Raw genomic sequence first — 21,478 nt, forward strand, 5'->3', positions numbered from 1 at the left:
GCGTACGTACATGGCGGTTGGTCTAGCCATATTCGCTTCTTGCGAATGACCACGACTGACTGCAACACTCGGGATGAGACATGCGGCGGCTCGCCTTCCAGTCAACATCTCCAAATCAGAGTCCCATAAGCTAACCACTCATCAGATCCCCCAGGATAGGGGTAATCAACTTACTACTCCGAAGTTCCAGACTTTCTTAAGAACTACTCGCATCGGATAAAGCAATAAATCACTTGTAATCTGATCAAAGAATTCGTTTTGGGGGCTACCACGCTGTCATGGAAGACCTCGTAACCAGACAAAACACGAGGGTCTTGAGTGTTTGTTGGCCATGACATACGTGTAGAGTGAACAGTAGTCCACAATACCATCTGATATACCTGTTCACATGTTTGATTGCTGCACTTTACCACATGACAAGGACGAAGGCAGCCCGTGAAAAAAATGTGAAAGGCATGTCGTTTCAGGTGAAATTCGCACGGTGTAGCCCCTCATCAAATGTGCTTTTGTATTCCTAGTTGGAAGCAGCAACACAGTGTGACAGCGGTTTCAACCTCACTAGGCTAAGCCTGATTGTAAACAGTTCTTAGGAAATACAGAGGGTATATAGGAGAGAAAATTACAGCTGTGTCTGTCAGGATATGATATAGTAAAGCAAACAAACACTTGCCGGATCAAAGAAAGGCTTCCGATACTAGGAAAAACGTCCCAAAAGTCCAGTTGTGGAACGAACCCACCAGTGTCCAACCCGACAAATTGACAAGGGATATGGATGGCAAGCGAATGCTCCTAAAAACATGCCACAGATAAGTATAATCGAGTGTGAATCCGCGAGCTACTCAGAGAGAAAAGGGATAATGGTGATCACTGGTAGGACAGTCCAGTCGGTAGAGTCCAATAGTTCTTTTCCTGAGAACGGGGAAGGGATTGCTGAAAGTCGGCCACTCTTCATTCATACTTTGGGAAACTAGATCTACTGTTAGATGTGACACGGAGTGATTTGGACTTGTCTACCGAGCTTGTCAGTAAGAATAGCGCTGGTTCGCCATTCACGAAGATCTCACGACGGAGTACGGCTACTTGATGGCATTATTTCGAGGCTTTCTTATAGGTCCATGCTAGGCAAAAGACGGTCGTGGTGGTAGAGGATTGACCAACGGTGTCATCATCATCATCATCATTGTCAGCTGTAAGAACCGCGTACTGGTCGTACACTGGTTGTAGCTGCCACAGTTTCGTTCACCGATGATTTGGGGGAGGGGGTAGGTAGCTGCGCATTGCACGCGCGAGCTGGTGTGTTGGGCATCGAGAGTCCATGTACGTGCAGAAGGAGATTAGCACCTTCAAGGACATCGTAAGTGAGAGAGTCGGGCTCGACATTCTGAAATAACGATAAAAAGACAGGAGTGTCCAATCCATACGGACGACCCCAAGAGATCTTGGAGTCGGCACCGAATATTGTTAACATACCCTCGATTTCATACTATTGACTAGACTAGACTTAGAATATGCAATGCTAACCTACAATGGTTTAGTAGAAATGCTACGGAGTGATTGACGCCATCCACTCACCGGTAAAGCTTCAATTTTACTTCAGAGATATATGCAGTGATGGTCTTCCAGTGGTCCGATAACGCGACCACTGTCACTTTGTATGAAATACTGGTCTGGAAGAGGGGAGTATCCCTACAATTACGTAGGCTCGTGAACCTCTTTTAGTGCAAAATCAGTCCTTCTCTGAAAGGTCATGTATACAACTTTTCCGAGCGCCCCCTGTTCCCATTTGTATAGGATAACCAAGCTCAGTGATATGTACGTCACAGTCTTTGAAACACTACATTGGTCGGGTAGTAGGAATGCGTTAGGAGGTATCGGTGAATGAACCGTCGTCGTTTTGGAGCGGTAAACTAACGTCAACAATTGAGTTGAACTCACAGTTCTAGTAACGTCGGTTGGAAAGAAAACTTGATTATGCCCGCGTAGTTCTATCTGAGCGAGCATCATTCAGATAGGAAATCATAGACTAGGAATACACATCTAGAGCCCGGCAACTTGCCTAAGGCAAAAGAGTACGAGTAACCGCAAATATGTTAGTAACCACTGATTTGTCTGTTCCTGTAGACTTATTATGTTACGAAGATTGAAGCGTGTAACAGGAGACGGACTAAGAAAGGCGGAATTAGAACGAGTGGTGCACATACTGTGAATTTCCGTCACATCCATTGGGACAATGCAGTATTTCACCAATCCACTGTTCTATCTTCACGTATTTCGGCACACAAGCTCGTGTAACTACAGCGTACTTTATATAAATAGATATATATAGGGTATATTAAAAAATGGACAGTTAAAAACCCGTCAGTTATTCTGATTAGCATTAAAGTACACTACGAGGTGAGCAGTGAATGCGACGAGACGTAGGAGCACGTGACCCAGTGTCATGGGAACACTGACGATCGTTTGACAAGCGCGAAATAGATCGATAAACCTATTGACTAGCGTATTTAGTCGTCCGTTCTTATTAATTTTATTTGTTCTTAGCCGTATTTTAAGTTTGGATGGCTATGGGGCACTGCCACGTTACATTGTAGAGATAATTTTTCCTGTCTTTTGAACGGCACTCCCTGAAACCCGAAAATATCTCCATCGTAATACTTTTCGCTCTTACAACAGTTCACTACAAACAGAGCTCCTCCCCTACGGTGGCCACATCTAATGAACAACGAAACCGGTCGCTTCGGGGCAGGTGGTACGGTGTTTCAGCCGCTTTAGTGATTATGGTGTTTGCATTCTGAAGACCTATTATGTTGTCGAAATTATGGCACTGAAAATTGGATTCGATAAGAAATATATCAGAAAACAAGGACACCCGAATGCAAATAGGTAGCTAAGCGAACACTAGGGTGTTCCACTAGCCTATGAAGTAAGTTGGCCAAGGCTTGTCCCTTGTGTCCAACTCTACCTCAACACCTACGCTGCTGTCCTGCAATATACATACCAAACCGTTGGGTCAAGTTAGTAGACGAGGTATAAACACACGAGGCAAATAAGAAAACAGAATTGGAATCAAACAAGTGAATAACGGAACCGTCAAACTTTATGAAATTGAACCTGTCAGGAGAGCGGCAACCATACACCACACCATTTCTGTAAGATGTGCAAATTTCTACAAATCCCCATTATTTGGGAGAATGGGCCCTCGAGCGGGAGCACTGCCATGGTTTGATACATGAACTAAGGATTGTAAACATGTTTCATCACGGAATAAAAAAGACCAGAAACAGCATCATGTTCCAATGATACCCATAAGGGTTATGGGAAACCCCGACAGGTTACTACTTGCCTAGCGCTATTCAGAGTTCATTAGGTAGGACTACCCTCCGAATCTCCACCAAACTTATTCTATGCCTGAGCATCTTGTACATACGTTGTCATCATCGTCATCACTGACAGCAACAATTTAGGGGAACACTGGTGCTTCATTTCTGTACAGCCATGTCAATTTATTGGCATGAAGTGTTTTAATGGAAATCAGGAAGAAGTGGTATAGGGAGGGGGACCTAGTGCTGGCCTACCTCAAACATCGGAGGTGCCTTATATAAACGCTTGTATTCCCGATAGTCAAGCATCCTTCCATACAAACCAAAAGACAAGAAACTCCTTGGAGTCAGATCATCAAAGGTTACAGACTAGAACGCACAGAGGTCAAGGACAGAAGTCGCTCCAGCACCGACCAGAGTACAAGAACGAGGGATGCCAAGATAAAGGGTCACTTGGTCATTAACAAATCAGGACACAGGGTAACAAGCTAACCAATGTAACCTCCAGACCAAGCAACCAATCGTGATCGAAGGTCAGTCCCGGCTAGCAGTATTTAACACATTAACACATTTACTAACAGGCGCAACACTACTCAACGCACAACTACCGACCCATCGCAACGTTCCACTACGCACTGGTGATGTCACCTTGATTGGTGATGAAACTGCCCAAACTCAAACTGCTCAGCTCAGCGAACAAACCAACGGGCATTTTTCCACACATAGTTTAGGACTTACTGGTGAGGACTGTAATGGCAATCCTGTGCGACGATTGAAAAACGGCTGGCCATCTCTATGTAGTGAGGAAGACCATGTTGGAATACAAGCGGAAGTAGCATTTCGCCTTCTCTCTCGCGGCAAGTGACCCGATAACGCTGATCGATTGCAAGGGTTCGCCAGCGCACTGGAACAATCCGAACCAGATGATTTAGGAGGATGTTCACGTTTCTTTGCCACGCCATGTGACAAAGGCGCGTCACATATATCCGTATCGCAAGAATCATCTGCGGGCGCAATTGAAAGGCAAAATGATTGGGTACACAGTTTGTCCGCATCGGTACTTCCACAAGACAATCGTCCTGTGCTGGAGCTCAAATTGACCCGTTCTACGTTGAGCTGAGTAAATTCAGCAATCACTTTGTCCATAGTTCCTCCTCGGTTGGGATTTGTTACATCTTGTTCGGAAGTTCGAGGGGAGGACTGGGGCGTCCCAGGATACCCGGAAAGGCTAGACTCACTGCCGATTCGTTGCTGCTTTCTCGGTGGGGATTCGAGCTGCGTTTGGACAACGTCACTAGATTTACTTACTCGTGACTTTTTTGTGAGAGTGGAAGTGGCCGAGTCGAATCCAGAGACCGAGTAAAATGGTATATCATACAGTGAGTCAGTGATGACATCATGGAAGAAATTGTTGTGCACATCTGTCATCACAACGGTCGGGCTTCTTAATGTCTCTTTGCAAACTGATAAATCTCCAGGAACACCGGGGAAAGACTGTGGTACATTTGTTTGCTCAATACTATCATTTTTCGGTTCACACTGGTGCACGTCGATTGGAGGCGGGAGTTTTCGAGACTTGGAGTCATTCTGGTGACTCCAGTCTTCAAGACACTCTGCAGGCGGATCACAACAAAGAGGACATTCCAGAAGGTGTGCTGGCATCCATTTAGGTGATAAAACACTCAATCTCAACACATCTTTCGCTGTAACACGCACGGGAGAGAATGTATGACTTAGCCATGGATCAACGGAACTTTTATCCTTGCTGTTCGTGGTGTGGATAGCGGGGTGGGAGTGAGATGCGAAAGTGTTTTTCTTTGTACATCGTGAGTTAAACCTGGTTTTCGGTTGCACCAAAGATGACATGGATGAGACTTGTCCAATCGATAAAATGAACGATGCACCGGGATTTGGGCTGGCTTCCGACTTTGGACAGACACTACGAAAAAGGAAACAAGAAAAACCAAGGTCACATTTATTTGATCACAAAAATTATCCCGTACTGATCATAGGAGGACAAACATACCGATGAGCTAGTTTGTACCGCTTCGATTGATAGTGCTCCCTCAGCCAAAACCACAACGGAGAGGATGTGAAATAATTTTCAATCTCACGTTGAATGTGTTCAATCGACTGTTCCCCGACCGCAGATGGACTGAAGGGGAGACAAAATAGAAGATAACTAGCTGAGGCGTAGGAAACGGTACCAATAAATGATTCACGGCAATCCCATTCGGACTCCGGATATTGTTCCAGGGCTTTAGCAACAAGGAATTCGATGGAGAATTCTATCCGGCACAGGGTTTCAGCTATCAAACGAATGAGATAAACACAATGCACGGCTGATTAAGTGTTCAGCACAACCATTTGGTGGGAATGCTATATTTTGTGCGCTTGAGATAGGGCTAGCGAAGGAACACATCTAGTCGGCTCGAAATGGAACTGCCCAAAATTACCAACCGTGAGGCATTCGTTACGATAAATGAAACCATGGTGTCCTGACAAAAAAGAACCTTACGACCAAATCGTGAGAAAATAAAAAACACGCGAGCACAATCGTCGAACATTTGCAGTGTACCCGGGTCAACCAAGCAGACCCAGTGGTTGCAGAACGATTGAATGAAGAGCTGACAACCGGAAAAACGATTTCCTGCGTTCATTCGAGCTCTTCACTATATAGTGTTTGGGAACACATTTTGTCAAAGTACATTTCGTCCAGTTGAGCAGCATAAATTGGATATGCACCAACTAGAGCACGTCTGACATTGTTGCTCATGACCGGGAAAAAAGTAACGAAATATCAAGCATCAACAGCAGAACCGAAAAAACACTGATGCCCCACTCCCAAACCACTATGTTAATTTGCTGGAATAAAGCCTTATAAGGAAGAGAAAAATGGGACAAGGAGAAGGAAATGGAGATAACTAACGTAAAAATATCCGAGGTGCTTAAACCTCCAACACCCAGTCATGTACGCTGAATAGAGACTGATAGCATGAAAGCCACTCACATCGGTTGGCCACCATTTCTCTCAGTGTCCCCAGTCAAACAGAGTATTGGTCGCACAGGCTCCGTCTTAGACCTCGGCACCAATAGTGCTCAGAAATTCCCCTTCGGACGTCATATTCTATCCGCCTCTAGGTTTCCGTCACGCCCAACTAGGTACGGGAAACAATGATCTTCTCGCCGCACAGTAGCCCGGCACGCGTGACAAGATACCACTACTTGGAAGACAGTCATCACCACTATCACGAACAAAAAACCTCTAAAGAATGAACCAAATTTTTTTAGGAGCTGGAGGACGTGAAAACACGGGCACTAGCTCCTGCAACATAAAATGGTGTGTTTCACTCTGTTTGAAGTACACGGCCCTATCGCTTGCGCACTTTGTGCACAAGGAGTATGAAGGAGATCACGAAACACTTGGGTACTGTCGGTGCTACTCGCCTTCCAGGATGGGGACCGCGTGATCGTCACTGTGCCTGGTTGGAGACACAAGATATGGCTGCCAACCGATGTCAGTGACGTTCCTGTTGCCAGTTTCTATCCAGATCGCCTGAGTGAATGTCTGGAGGTATAGGCACCTCGGAATGATTGTGTTAAGCTAGCACTAAGTCCCTTCCCTGTCCACCTTTACTCTTTTCTCTACAATAAGGCTTTCAAATAAATCATGGTTGTACGGCAGTGAAGCATCGGTGTTGAACACTGATGTCATGCTGTCGATGATGATGATGTGGATGAAGCGTGGCGATATTTAAAAGGAGCTATTTTAGCAGCGTTCAGTGCTGTCTGTCCGACTTCTCCAATATATATATATATATATATATATATATATATATATATATATATATATATATATATATATATATATATATATATATATATATATATATATATATATATATATATATATATATATGTGTACTCATTCATATGCTCGTGCCGAGCATCATACGTTGGTCGTACGACAAGGTTTTTGTCGGACAGAATACGAGAACACAATCCCGCATCTCTGAGTGGTAGTGGAAAGAAATCAGGCTCAAGCGCGATTGCAGCACACTTGGCCGAAACCTGTCATGTCATAGACAAGGAGCAAGCCTTCACCATCATATACCGAGTACCTCTGAACGGATCACGACTGGTACGATCCAGACTACTATCGATCGCAGAGGCGATAGGAATCCGAATGCTGGATCCACAACTTTGCATCCAAAAGAAACTTGTGCGACCTCTGAACTTGAACTGGCCCAAGAAACATCTGGTCCCACAAATCTGTCTGACATTGACGTCACTTACTTGACTCCGTGACCCATTGACCTACCCCTCACCCAACCCCCCTTCCTTTGACTTCTATTTCTCTGAAGTGTATGTAACCCCGATCTTAACCTTTTCCACGTGATTTCTGCTACCATATAAATTTGCGATGTACTAGCCAAGATGAACAATCACAGAAAACAAGCTTTGTTCGCTACCTTCTTCGTTCTCACGACAATTTAAGTATGTTTGGATAGAACTAGTGACAATATAGTGACGTCTTCGTGAAGTGCCAATCATTGAAAACACACGCCCAACTCATAAAAACAGCTTCCATGATTATTTGTAGTGTACTACTCATAAGGTTGCTGAAAATCCATCGACAGCCCACGACCGGTTTCGCCCTTCTTAGGGCTCATCAGGTAGGCGCAGCCCCCGGGTTTCCATCAACCTTATGTTCTACTTGAAACCAAATTGCACGAAACTAGCGAATGCCTGAGAACATCATAAACGAGAGATTCAGCTGGGTTCCGGGTGAGTCTCTCGAAAGAACCAAATTAGTTTGCAGATGGGTGTATATCCGCTAGCTTCCATGATTCCTTTTGGGTGAATGCGCTTCCGATCGAAAAAAAACAAGACAAGCATGAGCTCGCTTTAAGGGTGAATCATATCTAAGCATCTAAGATATATTGATGAAAGGAACTCGGATTCTAACCGTAAAAAGTCGGTTCATCATCATCATCAACAACAACAGCAAAGGCAGCAACATCAGTGTTGGCATTGGTGCTTCACTGCCGTACAACCATAAGGTTCCACTCTGCTTGAGGCATATGGGGCTAGCGTGGTCACGGAATTTCAATTGAGCCTTTAATCTCACTTGAACATCGAATCGCCCATGTATTCTCAGCCCATACGCGTACTGAAAAGGTGAACCGGAGATTTCAGTGACCCTAGAAAGAATCTCTCGTTTATGTTATACACTAGCGCCTACCTGCTAGAGCACGGCATTTTATTACATCATGGGTCTAAATAATTGAATGCATCAAGCAAATAAACAAATTTACGCCCCAGAGCCCGTAATTTAAAGTCAAGTTATGGCTGGCACGAAAAGGACAAAGGGGCCTTGAACGAGGCTGGTAACTGAAGTTAGACCAGATAGTTAAAATCTTGTAGGAACGTGTGACTGGACTTTATGCGCGTGCTTATGTTTTTAGAGACAGTCTGGATATTGTCATTGTGACTTGCCTGCCCGGACGGTGATGTTGTGCTGTCAATGATGGTGACGAAAAGTGTGCGAACGGCGAACACGAATTCATGTCATTTTGAACCTCTAAGGCCATGAACTATACGTCGAGATTCATTAACTATAAGACCAACGCCTCGAAGACACGAATGTTCAAACACTGACATCTTCCATATGTCCTCTGGGCGCAGAGGCCACGATTCTAATACACAAAGCAGTGTGGATCACACGACCACAGTGTAAACTCTCCCTCTGACAGATAAAACGGCACCACGTTGGCACCATAGGTGTCGGAGGTTGGCAAAAGCTACCCTGGCCTTCCCGACTAGAGAGGTAATCTCATCTCCAGCCAGTCCACTGAAACTTATACAATTGTCCAGGTAAACCAATTTGGCTAACACGGCGACTGTCTCGCCTTTAAGCACGAGGTGTGTTTGATCCCACCCAGTCTTGTAGCAGCACTTTACACTTTACATGGGCATGAAGCCCATGACAAACCGTGCGGTGTTTGGGAAAGATCTGAACCAAGGAGAGAAACACCATCTGCATATTCAATGTCTGCGAGGGAACGTCCCGGGAGCATTTCGACTCCCCAGGTTTCACATACAGGCAGAGAAATTTCGAGCAGCGTACCAATAACAAAGTTGAAGAGGAAAGGTGAAAATGGACAGCGTTGCCTTACACTACTGGACATGGACTCGGACGACAGCTTCCCATATAGTTGTACGCACCCACAGGAATTCGCACACCGTGCCCGCACAAGGGATGGAAATTTGGAGATGAATTCATTTGCTGTCGCATGATGCTTGCGGCAACGTGAGGACAGTTAGTAGTGGGTAGTTAAGGGCCCTATGGTATGTGAATCGAATGCGCAGTTATCCAAGGCCATACCAGGTTAGCTGCTATAGCCGTTTGGTATGAACGTAACATGTTCGCGTGACTCACATGTCACCGCCACCAGGCTCACGATGTAGGCCATGTGTCACGGCCACTACGACGTATGTCTGAGGGAAGGACAAGTGCTAACATTCTTGAACATACTGACAGGTGTCGCTTAACAGTCTAAGTCCATTAATTTGTCAATGTATATTGATACATTACCTTATATTGTTGGCTTTTGGGCTGTCTACTTAAACACTGAACAGGAATAAAAACAAGCTAATCACAGTACTTACAAGTGGCCAGTGCTTAACTGCTTCCAGGTTCGAACCCAGAAGGGTAATCAGAGGAGGGTGATCCAAAGAGTATCACACTGACAGCAAAAAACCGGGAGCCGCTAGCGGATTTACGCTTCACGAGTACAGGTCAGTGGTCAACCACTTTCTCGTATCATGAAAACTGTGATAACTGGGAACACCGTACATGACAAGGACCGAGGGGATCATGATTACGATGGTGTTGGAAAAGGCTAGGAAAGTGGTCATGATTATTATTACCAACCACCACCAACAGCAGAGAATGTTGGATGTTCAGTGGTTACACCTGCCATAATTTTGTTCAATGATAATATGGAGAGCAGAATTTATCAGCCACACACTGTAGATAGTAGCTGACGCCATCGACGGATGACATTCAGACTTCCCCTGTTGGAGATCGGGAGGGGAAGCTGCACATTAAAAGTGATAGCTTAGATACGAGCGCCTTTAGCTGTTGATGTGTCCCCTCTCCGAATCCCATTCAGGACGACAATGACCAGCGGCCTCTGAGCTTGCTGGAACTGGCCTCCGTACTTCACTGCTAAGCCACATAGTCTTCCCTGAATCATTTCAATCCGGGCTCCATATTACAATATCGACGAAAAAACTGAAGAGAAAGGCATATGAGGCAATCTTGCCTGACACTAATGGATGTGGTGAATTCGGCAAAAGCTTGCCATATACCTTGACACATCCGTGGGAGCTGGTCTGCAGAGTTCTGAGAGTTAAGAAGCTATGAGTGACTCCTCGCCCCCACAGGCACTGCTACAGTGTCTGGATACCCATGGAAACAAGGGTAGTCTTCAAACCCAGGAGGATGCTCACTGCTGGTTAGGCGACAATCACGTAGGTGAGTACCACATTGAACCGCATCAATGATGCACCTCATTAATGCGGGTCTCTGATACCCGAACCTGGTAGACGAAATGCACGAGTACAGCCATGCTCGTCTCCAGGTTATGTGTTGTCCACTTTGTGGTACGTTCTAGTCAAAACCTGCCTGGGTAAACAGTAAACGACAACAAAATCGATCACCCGCCGTGCGGATCGCATAAACGAGCCAGCGTAATTGGTGCAGCCGGATCGACTGGTCCATTAGTCAGGCAGATGATTTGTCACCAGAAGTCATTTGACACACTTCGAGGTTGCTAATGCGATATCCTATCGATACATGTTGAATACCTCAAGGGTATCGGAGATCCAAGACAAGTGATCCACTTTTGCCTTCAGAGCATAGCGGTTAGAATTCACAATCGCAGAGCAACGCTGGACACACTGATGCGGTGTAGACCCTGCCTTTCACTCGATGCGCGGCCGAAAGGGGAAGCGACCTTGGGATATTGTTCAAGTTATGGTTGAAGGTCCCAAGACAATCCATCCGACAAACTTAACCCCACACACCCCCAACAGACCCTAATGCCACCGATAGAAAAAAGCCGAGAGCTGGTTGTCCAACAGCTCAAAGTGCCAATCTTGAGTCATCAAAACTTGGATATCTGACCCAAAATGTGAATGAAGAAGTAAGTTCAAAGGCTAAGTTCCAGAATATCAACGGCTCGACCCACGAATGATACGGTTTTATTGGAAAGACTTAATTAGAATCGACGGCTCACTAGTTTCAGAGTCAGACTTGACCTGCATGAGTACGTACATATATTCCATAGACACTGAGTTATAAGGGTATCAATTGTGACGTCACTTCGCGAGTCGTTCACATTTCAAACCAAGATGCGAAGTATCCTAATTACATCTACCACGATACTGGAAAATACAGGAGTATAGCAGTTCGTAATCCAATAGGTCGCACTTAAGGGTGTCTGTGCGACACTGACAGCCTCAGACCAAGCTAGCCAACGGCTAGAAGTCCGGACAACAGTTTCCTGACCCTCCAGGTTGCAGAGTGGAAAATGTACTGCACTGGAATTCCTCACCAAACACCGACGTCTTGTTGTTAGGCTGTTGGGTCAAGAGCTTTGGTTGAGGACTCTAATCTTGTCCAAATTTGAGTGTCATGACAATATATCAACCGACGAACAACTATGATTCCAACAACAAAATATATTATCACCACATATCGAACATCGCGTGTTGTCATCAACCGGGTGGCTTTAGTTCTTGTGAAAGCATGCCACTTCTCCCTATAACTCTCAAGTTTTCTTTCTACCTCTCTCCAAGCCCATTGGTGATGCTCCTTGTGGGTCTATCAGTTAAGACTGATAGCCCCATTCGTCTTGCCGCAACATCTGCGGGTTAGCCGGCACCGACATCCTCGGGCATTCTCAAATGAAGCCTGAAACCTTGATACCCGGTTCAGCCGGCTGCATTTAGCATTTACACTCTGAAAAAAGTAAGATAAGAAGCTGCTATTGCTCGTTAGAAGATGTTACGTAGTGCGTATCAAAAACAGTCGCGGAGCTAGTTGCACCATCAATTTGCACTCGATTCCGGCTGGGCACCTCTGGTGACCCAGAAGTCGCTGTAAAAGACTGTCCGGAGATCGGAATCCTCCTGTGTTATCGAGTGGAAGGATCCTCGCTCGAATGTATACCCGTTGAAGGTAGCATTTGTGATGTTCAACTGGCAACATCCATGAAGGAATATCACAAGTGGGAAGTTCATCATCAATTGCTTATTGTCTGTTTACTTTCCGACAGGCTATAGTTCTGACATCATCAAAGACATATTTGATGGCAATTTAGCGCCAGGAGCTAAGATATCGTTGTGGTTGCCGAGAATTTAATGCATAAATGAGCAGATTTAGCACATCTTGGGGCTCGATTGGCTGGTCGACTTGGATTGGACTTTGTACGTACGGCCATTGGTGAAAGACTGCTTCAGCAATGTGCTGACCACATAGTAATAATTTACGGAATACCCGAAATCGTCTGGCTACCTGGTACATTCCAACAGCTCGACAGCCATTGACCCAAACTGAGTTGGAGTGAGTGACCACCTCCCAACCCCGGAACGCGTGTGTGGGGACCATGCATTCATTCGGAGTCGCTCCTCTGCTTGCGGCCATGTGAAAAGCGAGTGGGAAGCTGGCAAATCCAGAAGTTAGACGAATTTATCTGGACCGTTATCTGGATTCTCATATACCATCTTTACCCCTGGATGTCAACTCGCACTGGAACGAAATAGCTACATTTTTGCATAATGACAGGAAGTTCACCTGCGACACGGCACCAGTTGGACCGCGCAATTATACGGTATCGAGGAAATGTCCCCGCATTGTCATATATTAAGTGATAATCAGCGTGCGCACCGACCGTGAGGCCTGATGGACATGGAAGGTTTGGGCGTTGGGGGGGGGCGAATGCCGGAAGTGCTGTATGGTGCCACAAAACCATTCACGGAGGAACAGTAATCGACCTGAAGGCCCCTTCTTGATAAGACCGGTATGTTTGAGATATGATCTCTAAGAAAGTGCTAATGGTCATTCGAAGGGGAATTTACGGGGCTTAAGGAGGTTCCACGTATTAGACAGGAACACATGGCCTACTGAATTGCAACTAGCCATATTTAGTATTACTGGCACGTCTCCATGTAGAACACAGCATAAAAAATCGTTCAGCTGTAGCACCCTTTCGGTGGGCAACTGCTTGTCCGAGGGAAGCACGAGGGCCAGGATACTGCCAAGTTGCCCAAGTCTAGACGGGGAAAGTCAATAGGCACAGGTCTGGTTCGAACACAGCGGCTGCTATTATGAACGGGCGTCCAGTACTAGAATAACTAGGAACGTTTTAAAAAAGTAACTGGATACGACGAAACAAGGATTTGGGTATCTGGATCTCTGCAAACGTGTCGTTCTCACTGCACCATGAGGAATCGGCCTCGCCGTTGTACGGATGATTCGGTACACCTTCTAAGGTATTCCTTGCAAAAACCTCCAAATACTCTATGGAGCCAACGTCAGACCACCTCGTGAACATGCCAAGTTGTCTACTCAAAACGTAAGAAGAGCTTGTCTGGCGAGATGCTATGAAAATGGTTACCGGCCTTAAATCTGTGGACTGCGCAACGCATCTGGAAGAGTATCGTCGCCTCCGAGACCTAATATTTACCCACGCCCCGTTGGAACAAGGTTTGACCAGGAGGTTTTTCACCGTTGACCACGGCGAGGACATGATAAGATTTCCAAGCTCAGAGCGCACACTTTCATTAGGCAAAATTTTCTCTCATTTCGGGTTGCTGCTGCGGGTGTCCACGCATCATCTAGTATCCGGTTCAAAGCATCGTTAGACGCTTTTGTGAGAGCCCTCGCGCTGAGAAATTAAAGAGCTGTGCTACACCTTTTCTGAATTGTGCGTTTCAGGTTAACGGAAAACACTGAACGACAAGAACGAAATCCTCGATCCTGTGTATCAACCCATGAATCACAGAAGGTACGCAGGTATGTAGGTTTAACGACGATAGACGCCTGACTGCCTTGTCCTCCCTGGTTTGTTGCATGCGCTTAAATGAAATTGAGATCCAAAGAACAACGAAGGTAGCGATTGGTCCGAAAAAACAGCAGAACCATGGAAAAGTTCAGAACATCAGAAATATACATCACAACTTTGCGAAAATGTCACGATAACCATAGTGCGCCACTGCGCAATGTGCTTACCATGGGACTTCAAGTTCGAAAATCCATTGCTCGCAGACGAAAACCGGAATGTCTCCTTTCTCGAAGTGCACGGGACATTCTTCACCCAGAAGGAGTGTCTCAATAACGTGGCCAAACGAGGACTGGAGGTGGAAGGTCTAGTAGTAAACGTTTATGGTTGAAATACCTTAGAACCTTACCTTTGAGGGAACTTCACCAAAGACCATGTTCACTGTCTCACCCAGGTCAAAGCCAACTTCTTCAATGAAGACAGAGTACGCACGCTCATACTGTGAGACAATGAATTGATCCAAATGAGCGCAGATTGTATCGATAGACGATGCTAGACCATCGGATTCGGAATCAACTACATAATAAGCCTAAATGGGAAGTTGAGATACCTTGAGGAACACACCGGTTCTGATTTTGCAACATTTCGGGCAGATACCCCAGTTAATATGAAACAACGCTATGGTGTCCTTATATTCTACTCAGGTCGATAATAATGCAGTTAAGGAAACAGAAGCAGCACGGGCTTTGTATACAGGCCCGCTGGTCATTGGTGTAAACTCATCTTTGGAGATGGAAGAGAGCGGGATTTGCTTGTTATCCGGTATTTCGCACACGTTCTAAGGTAGCACTGCAGACCATAACCCTGGAGGCGCCACGAGAGCCCGGTGCAGAATCAGCTGTTCACGCACCGGGAAACACTGTGACAGCTGATGTGCAACACGGTATGACCTTGGAGACGGTTCAAACAAATTCGGTCTCCTGGCGGAGCAGCGGTAACATGTTCGCTTTGCATGCCGATAGGCTGGCGGACCAGTGAAATGAAAGCGAATAGGTTAAATAACCGTTCGAACCATACAACTCTACACAATTAACGGGATTTTTTCTGGCAAGATTCCAGTTTATATTACATGGTTTGAAGAAGCCCCAGACGACTGGGTTGAGCGAGTAACAGGTGGGATAATTACTGAAATATTCTGAGCAACGTACAAACGAAGCGCAACACTAAGGCCTGAGCTTGTTCGTCTGACCTTATGTTTCAGAGGTCAGGTCCAGTGCATTAACGGAGTAGTTGAGGCACCCACGTCCCACATCACCGCCCCACATTTCAACCAACCCAAAATAGATTCAATAGGTTCAGCAAAGTGTACAAACAACCCAGACTCGAAAGGTACTTGGCTCGAGCCAGCTGGCGTCCCAAGAATTGGGCAGACACATAGCCACATAACCAGGAACCAAAACCGGCCAACTAGGCACAGTATTGTTAGTGTGGCGTTTGTACCTTTATTTTACTTCCGTAGTGTCTGTATCCCGTTGTCACATTTACCATTCTTCCTGCACTTAAACCACACTTTGTAACTGTCGTACATATTGTATCATGACGTTTGTTTTAATGTTACGAATACACAATTTTCCGGCGCGACCTGCGGACTTCTTGCTGAACGAGTGCATTTATGCTCCATTGAACTGCTTGTTGACTGCTGAACTAGTGGGACTAAATCTCCGTTGTCAACTGTTGAGCGTCACAGTAAATACCTGTGACAATATTTTAGCCGTGAATAATTTTCCTATCGTGGAATATATCACGCACGCGGAACCATCCGTGGGAAACTCAGACAAGGGAATATTTCCTCTAACAGTCACTTACTGCATTTGGATCGGTGTAGTGGACTATTTGATCTACAAATTCGTGAGTCCCCATTCGACTACCCATTCTTTTCCTATTTGATTTTGTTATTTTGTATTAGTTACTTTGCTTGTTAATTTATCCGAACACGCTGATAAGGTCCTAGTCCGCTACACTTCCATTATATCACTACGTATTTCGTCAATTGCATAACCGTTTTTTGCTTGAATACTAAAAAACTACAAAAAATGTGCACTTGTACAATTTAACAGAATACAAGCGTGGTCACGTGCTTCGACTCTCTCTTCTGCTTTCGCTCGCGCTTGTAGCGGTTATTCGCGAGTCTCCTGTACTAACTCTGGTACATCCATCTTCGGAATCTATTATATATGGGAACGTTGCAGAAGAAGACCTCTGGACCAACATAACTGGATTATTGTTTATTCGCTGACCTGGACCAACGACGAACTATTTTAAAGAGAACAATTGTTAGTGGGTCTGTTCTATCTGACCTCTTTATTTTTCTATACCCAACCTAGCGTTATTATTTTTATTTTTTTGCCACACACTCCTGGTAAACTAACTTATTGGGTAGCCAGACCAATAAATTATCATCCTTGTCGCCAAATGTTGCAATCATTTTCGTCAGGTAAATCGGTCTCCGACAAAATCCATAAACAGATTTGAATTCGACTGAAAAGTTCCTGTCCCTGTCAGGCCCTAGTCTTATTAGTCAGTTTGCTGATAGTTGGGTTCGAGAAATCTCTGAAGACTAATCAACTTCCCTATCCACTTCAACAGGGTCCCAAATATTCACCTTTACTTTGTGTTTTTTTGAGCTGTTATTCCAGATAAGTTCGTATATCTCTCTCTTCTAGTAAAAAGCTCGAAAGAGTGGGTGACCACAGGTGATTGGGGTGGCCAATTTAAATGGCCCAGTTCTATTGTAATTTTGAACTGCGTGTGGCCGTTCCCATGGGGCTCACGTTGGCAAATGTTGTGTACCTGTGATGTTTAGTATGTTTCTTTTCCTCGCATTATAACATTTCGCAATTTGTCAGTCGCATAACCGTTTTTTGTTTGAATACGAAAAACTACAAAAACGCGCACCTGCACAATTTCACATAATACACACGTGGTCGCTTGCCTCCACTCTCTCTTCTGATTTCACTCCCGCTTACGGCGCTCATTCGTGAGCATCATATGCCAACTCCGACATCGCAACATGTCAGAATATCTTCGGAATCTATAAAAAAAGAACTGTTCAGAAGAAGACCCCTTGACAGCCATGATTGGTTTATTGTTTACTCCCCGACCTAGGCCAACGACAAATTATTTCAAGGAGAACAATTCTTAGTGAGTCTGTTCCATCTGACATCTTTATTATTGTGTACTAGCGTTATTAATTCCCTGTCTTTGCCAGAAGCTTCTGGTAAAGTAGCTTTTTGTTTAGCCGGACCACTTCGTACCTACCAAAAATCACAACAAAACCCATCGACTTTGTTGGCAGATCTATGGCTGACATTCCTTCACTAGAGAAGTGGCTGCCAGACTACCTCCGTGTCACAGGCGAAATACAGGTACATGACTGACTTCACTAGTGACGCTTCCTAGTCTCAGTAAAGGTTCCCTCATCAAATGTATCTCTCCTTGTGATCCATACTGACGCACACCCACTGGAATATAAGGATACGAAAATGCAAAATGCTTGCTAGTGGATGAGTCGACGGAATCGGCATTAATCCACTGTCATCGTCACCAAGAACCAACGGGCTAACAAAGTCTCCCGCACGAAACAGCTAATAATGTCACGCTTTATACGCATGTGGTGTAGTCCGAAGAACACAGCCAATTTTCTGACGCTGCGAGGAAAACATACCACGCAAATGATAGATGTCCGCCCCCCTATGGGGCGTGGATGAATTTTTACATTCTGGTTATCAACAAGGCCCTGAGAAAATTATCATTTTGGAAAAATGGCTGAAACTTTCTTAGCTACGTCAGGTGCAGAAGGTTTTTTGGCTCACCGATACAAAACCAATTTCACTTAATTTTGACATTAGATGGATAAACGGAATACAAATAGTGATCACGGGAATCGGCCCTCTGAGCAGTTTTTAATGGGAGGGAGAAAGGCATACATTTAAACCTGCACAAGAAATCGTTCCATTCAAACATACAAACATTATACCGTAATGAGTACCTTCACTGCCGAGTATGCAATGCAGTTAAATATACTCACCAGATTTGCACATACTGGTCAACGCAAAAGTTGGCTCACAGTGTTGTGATTATTTGATGGGGTAGCAAATCCTTTGTGTTCCACTGACGGTGAAGTTTTTCTCGACCATTTAGGTTCAGCCTTCACGTTTAAGCATATGTTCTGCATACAAACGTCCAATTCTATGGGTTTTGCCAAATTTTATAATTTGCGCACTAATTTGTATTGATTATCAGGCTCAAATGACTCCCTGGTGTACTTTTTGTGGTGTTTTTTCGTAGGCATATCCTGCACAAGACTGATTCATATTTTGTGCGGTAGGGTATTGAACCATCGTGGTGCGCTGTCCGGACACAAAGAATTGCTCATTCAGTCACGCAGAACTCCCCAACGGCGCACTACCGGCTTTACAAGCCCTGAAGCTCATCAGGCAGGCGCATACCCAAATTTTCTCAACACTATGTTCTACGCTAGTCAAAAGTGGAGGAGACTTTTCTCACAAAGGTATTTGCCACACAAAGCGCGACTGAGCCTAATTTATGACTTTGGGACGATTTGGGTTCATATAGAATACAGTGTTGACGGAGAATTGGGCGATCACACTTGCCTAATGCACCCGAAAAATTACGGCACCGGTCGTAGGCTGTAGACAAACTTTCGGCAACCTCATCATTAATTGGCTACCTCCAGTCTTCAGATGCATTTTATTGCCCGGACAACACTCTTAAGGCTTCTATAAATTCTTGATCAGTTATCAGGTATACGTTGCATCGCCATAATCTGGTTATGAATCGCCCGCGTCTGACCAAATTTATCACAAAACTATTATGATATTACAAATATTTCTTTACTTGGCTTCGCCATGCCGTCCGGTGTTTTGTTCTCCGTCTTGTTCCGATGGTGACGGTCTGTACGTAATTTATACAGGAAGCGTTAAGGTTGATAAGAGATAGACTAACATCGATGACTCAGTCATTATGTTGTTCAGCTTTGCTTATCCACACTGCAATTTTACTTCAAGTGTAAAATTAGGTTTCTAGCGGTACCAGGCCTTTGAGGTATACGGCAAATTTGACGAGAGTAGTAGAGCACAGAAAAATAACTCTTGTATGGGGATATTTGTATACTTTGCCAATGCAATGGCTCGCACCCCAAGTAATTGTGAGGCCATACTTTGAACAAAGTCAACTTTGATATAAGGTTTTGATGGTATTTATACAAAGCCTTGAAACCACCTCATGCAACTGCAATTTTGTTGGAAATTGTTCCAACCTAATCGAGGTCAACCATGGGTGCGGAATTCATATTTTTAAAGGCTGTCGTGGCGAGGGCCACTTCTCTCCGGAGGCAGTGGGCGATTTCGCGGAAATATTAGCTTCTTTACGTCTTTCCAGCTTCGTCGCGCTTGGCCTTGATGGAGAACATGAACAATAATTTCGTTTCAAGGATCCTGAACGAAACGTCCTCCACACTGGCAAACCATTTACACCTGGTGTTTCGTCAGTCGCTTGACGAAGGCCGCCTTCCCCCTGCTTAGAAGGGAGCGATTGTCACGCCAATCGACAAAACTGGTGACCGACTATCGCCTGGTAGCTACAGGCCTATAAGCCTCACTAGCGTGCCGTGCAAGGTGATGGAACGCATTCTGAAGCGAGCTATTATAGATCACCTTACTTCCAGTAATCTGATATCTCCAGCTCAACACGAATTTCTCCCAAACCACTCTTGCGTGTCAAGCATGCTCGTGTCTATGGACGGCTTAACCCAAGCCAAGGACGAAGGACTCATATCGGATGCCATATTTTTCGGCTTCTCAGAAGCATTTGATAGGGTCTCACACGTCCCGCTGATTCACAAACTCGAGTCTTACGGGATTCAAGGTAAAATCCTTCGCTGGATCAAGGCGTTCCTATCAGACAGATCATTCCGACTGAGAATAGGCTCGACCTACTCTTCTCCATTGGAGTTTCTCAAGGCTCCGTCTTGGGATCACTCGTGTTTCCGATCTACGTCAACGACCTCCCAGACGTTCTTGCGAGTCCATGTTTACTTTTTGCGGACGACTTGAAATCCTGGAGTTCCAATGCCAGTGCCCTCCAACTGGATGTAGACGCTGCCAAGCAGTGGTCGTTGGACTGGCACCTTCCTCTGAATGATGAAAAGTGCGTCCATGTGTCGTTTGGAGGGGATGCAGCAAATGCCTTTGTTATGCATGGTGAAAAGGGACCAGAAAACATCATGAGGATAGATGCCAAAAAAGATTTAGGCATCTGGGTCTCCTCAAACTTGTCCTTCGCACTACACCATGAGAAATCGGCCCAAAAGGCATTCGCCGTTTTACGGATGATCCGACGTACCTTCTCCCGTATTACTCGCATGGACTTCCAAATACTCTATGGGGCCTACGTCAGACCGCTCCTGGAGTACGCCAACCAAGTTGTCTACTCAGGACGTACGAAAGACGTTACCCTCATTGAGCGTGTCCAGCGGGCCGCCACGAGAATGGTTGCCGGCCTCAAGTCCGTGGACTACGAAACGCGTCTCGCGACGCTTGATCTCTTTCCCCTGGAGTACCGTCGCCTCCGAGGGGACCTAATTCTTACTTACGCCCTGTTTGAACAAAGCTTGGCAAACAGGTTTTTTACCGTTGACCCAGCAAACACCCGGCGGGGACATAGTAAGAAAATCTTCAAGCTCAGGGCACACACATCCGTTAGACAAAACTTTTTTTCATTTCGGGTAGTAGCTGCGTGGAATGACCTTCCTCCGACGGTTGTACACGCTCCTTCTCGAACCCAATTTAAAGCACTATTAGACATTTATTTATGCGAATCCTCGCGCTGGCGAGCATACTGCCCCGCGCTGAGAACATAAAGAGCAGTGCTACACCCTTTTTTCACTTGTGCCTTTCAGGTGAACGACAGCCACTGACCGACAAGAACAAAACCAACCCGGGAAACTTGGGCAAAAGCCTCGATCCTGTGTATCAATCCGTGAATCCGTGAATCCGTGAACTCAAA

At 45.3% G+C, this 21,478-nt stretch overlaps 1 protein-coding gene across 1 annotated transcript in view; it reads right to left on the reverse strand.

Moving 5' to 3' along the window:
* T265_03299 (hypothetical protein) overlaps window positions 1-20,419 on the reverse strand; it is a gene marked incomplete at both ends in the record, with an annotated part of 48,088 nt that extends 27,669 nt beyond the window's left edge. The window contains 5 exons of the mRNA XM_009167745.1: window positions 4,059-5,259; window positions 5,347-5,475; window positions 14,623-14,759; window positions 14,802-14,968; window positions 20,410-20,419. Of these exons, the coding sequence (XP_009166009.1) occupies window positions 4,059-5,259; window positions 5,347-5,475; window positions 14,623-14,759; window positions 14,802-14,968; window positions 20,410-20,419 (1,644 nt within the window). The remainder of the gene's footprint in view (window positions 1-4,058; window positions 5,260-5,346; window positions 5,476-14,622; window positions 14,760-14,801; window positions 14,969-20,409) is intronic.
* Window positions 20,420-21,478: the final 1,059 nt, after the last annotated feature.

Source organism: Opisthorchis viverrini (assembly GCF_000715545.1).
Source record: "Opisthorchis viverrini unplaced genomic scaffold opera_v5_47, whole genome shotgun sequence".
Classification (NCBI taxonomy): domain Eukaryota; kingdom Metazoa; phylum Platyhelminthes; class Trematoda; order Opisthorchiida; family Opisthorchiidae; genus Opisthorchis; species Opisthorchis viverrini.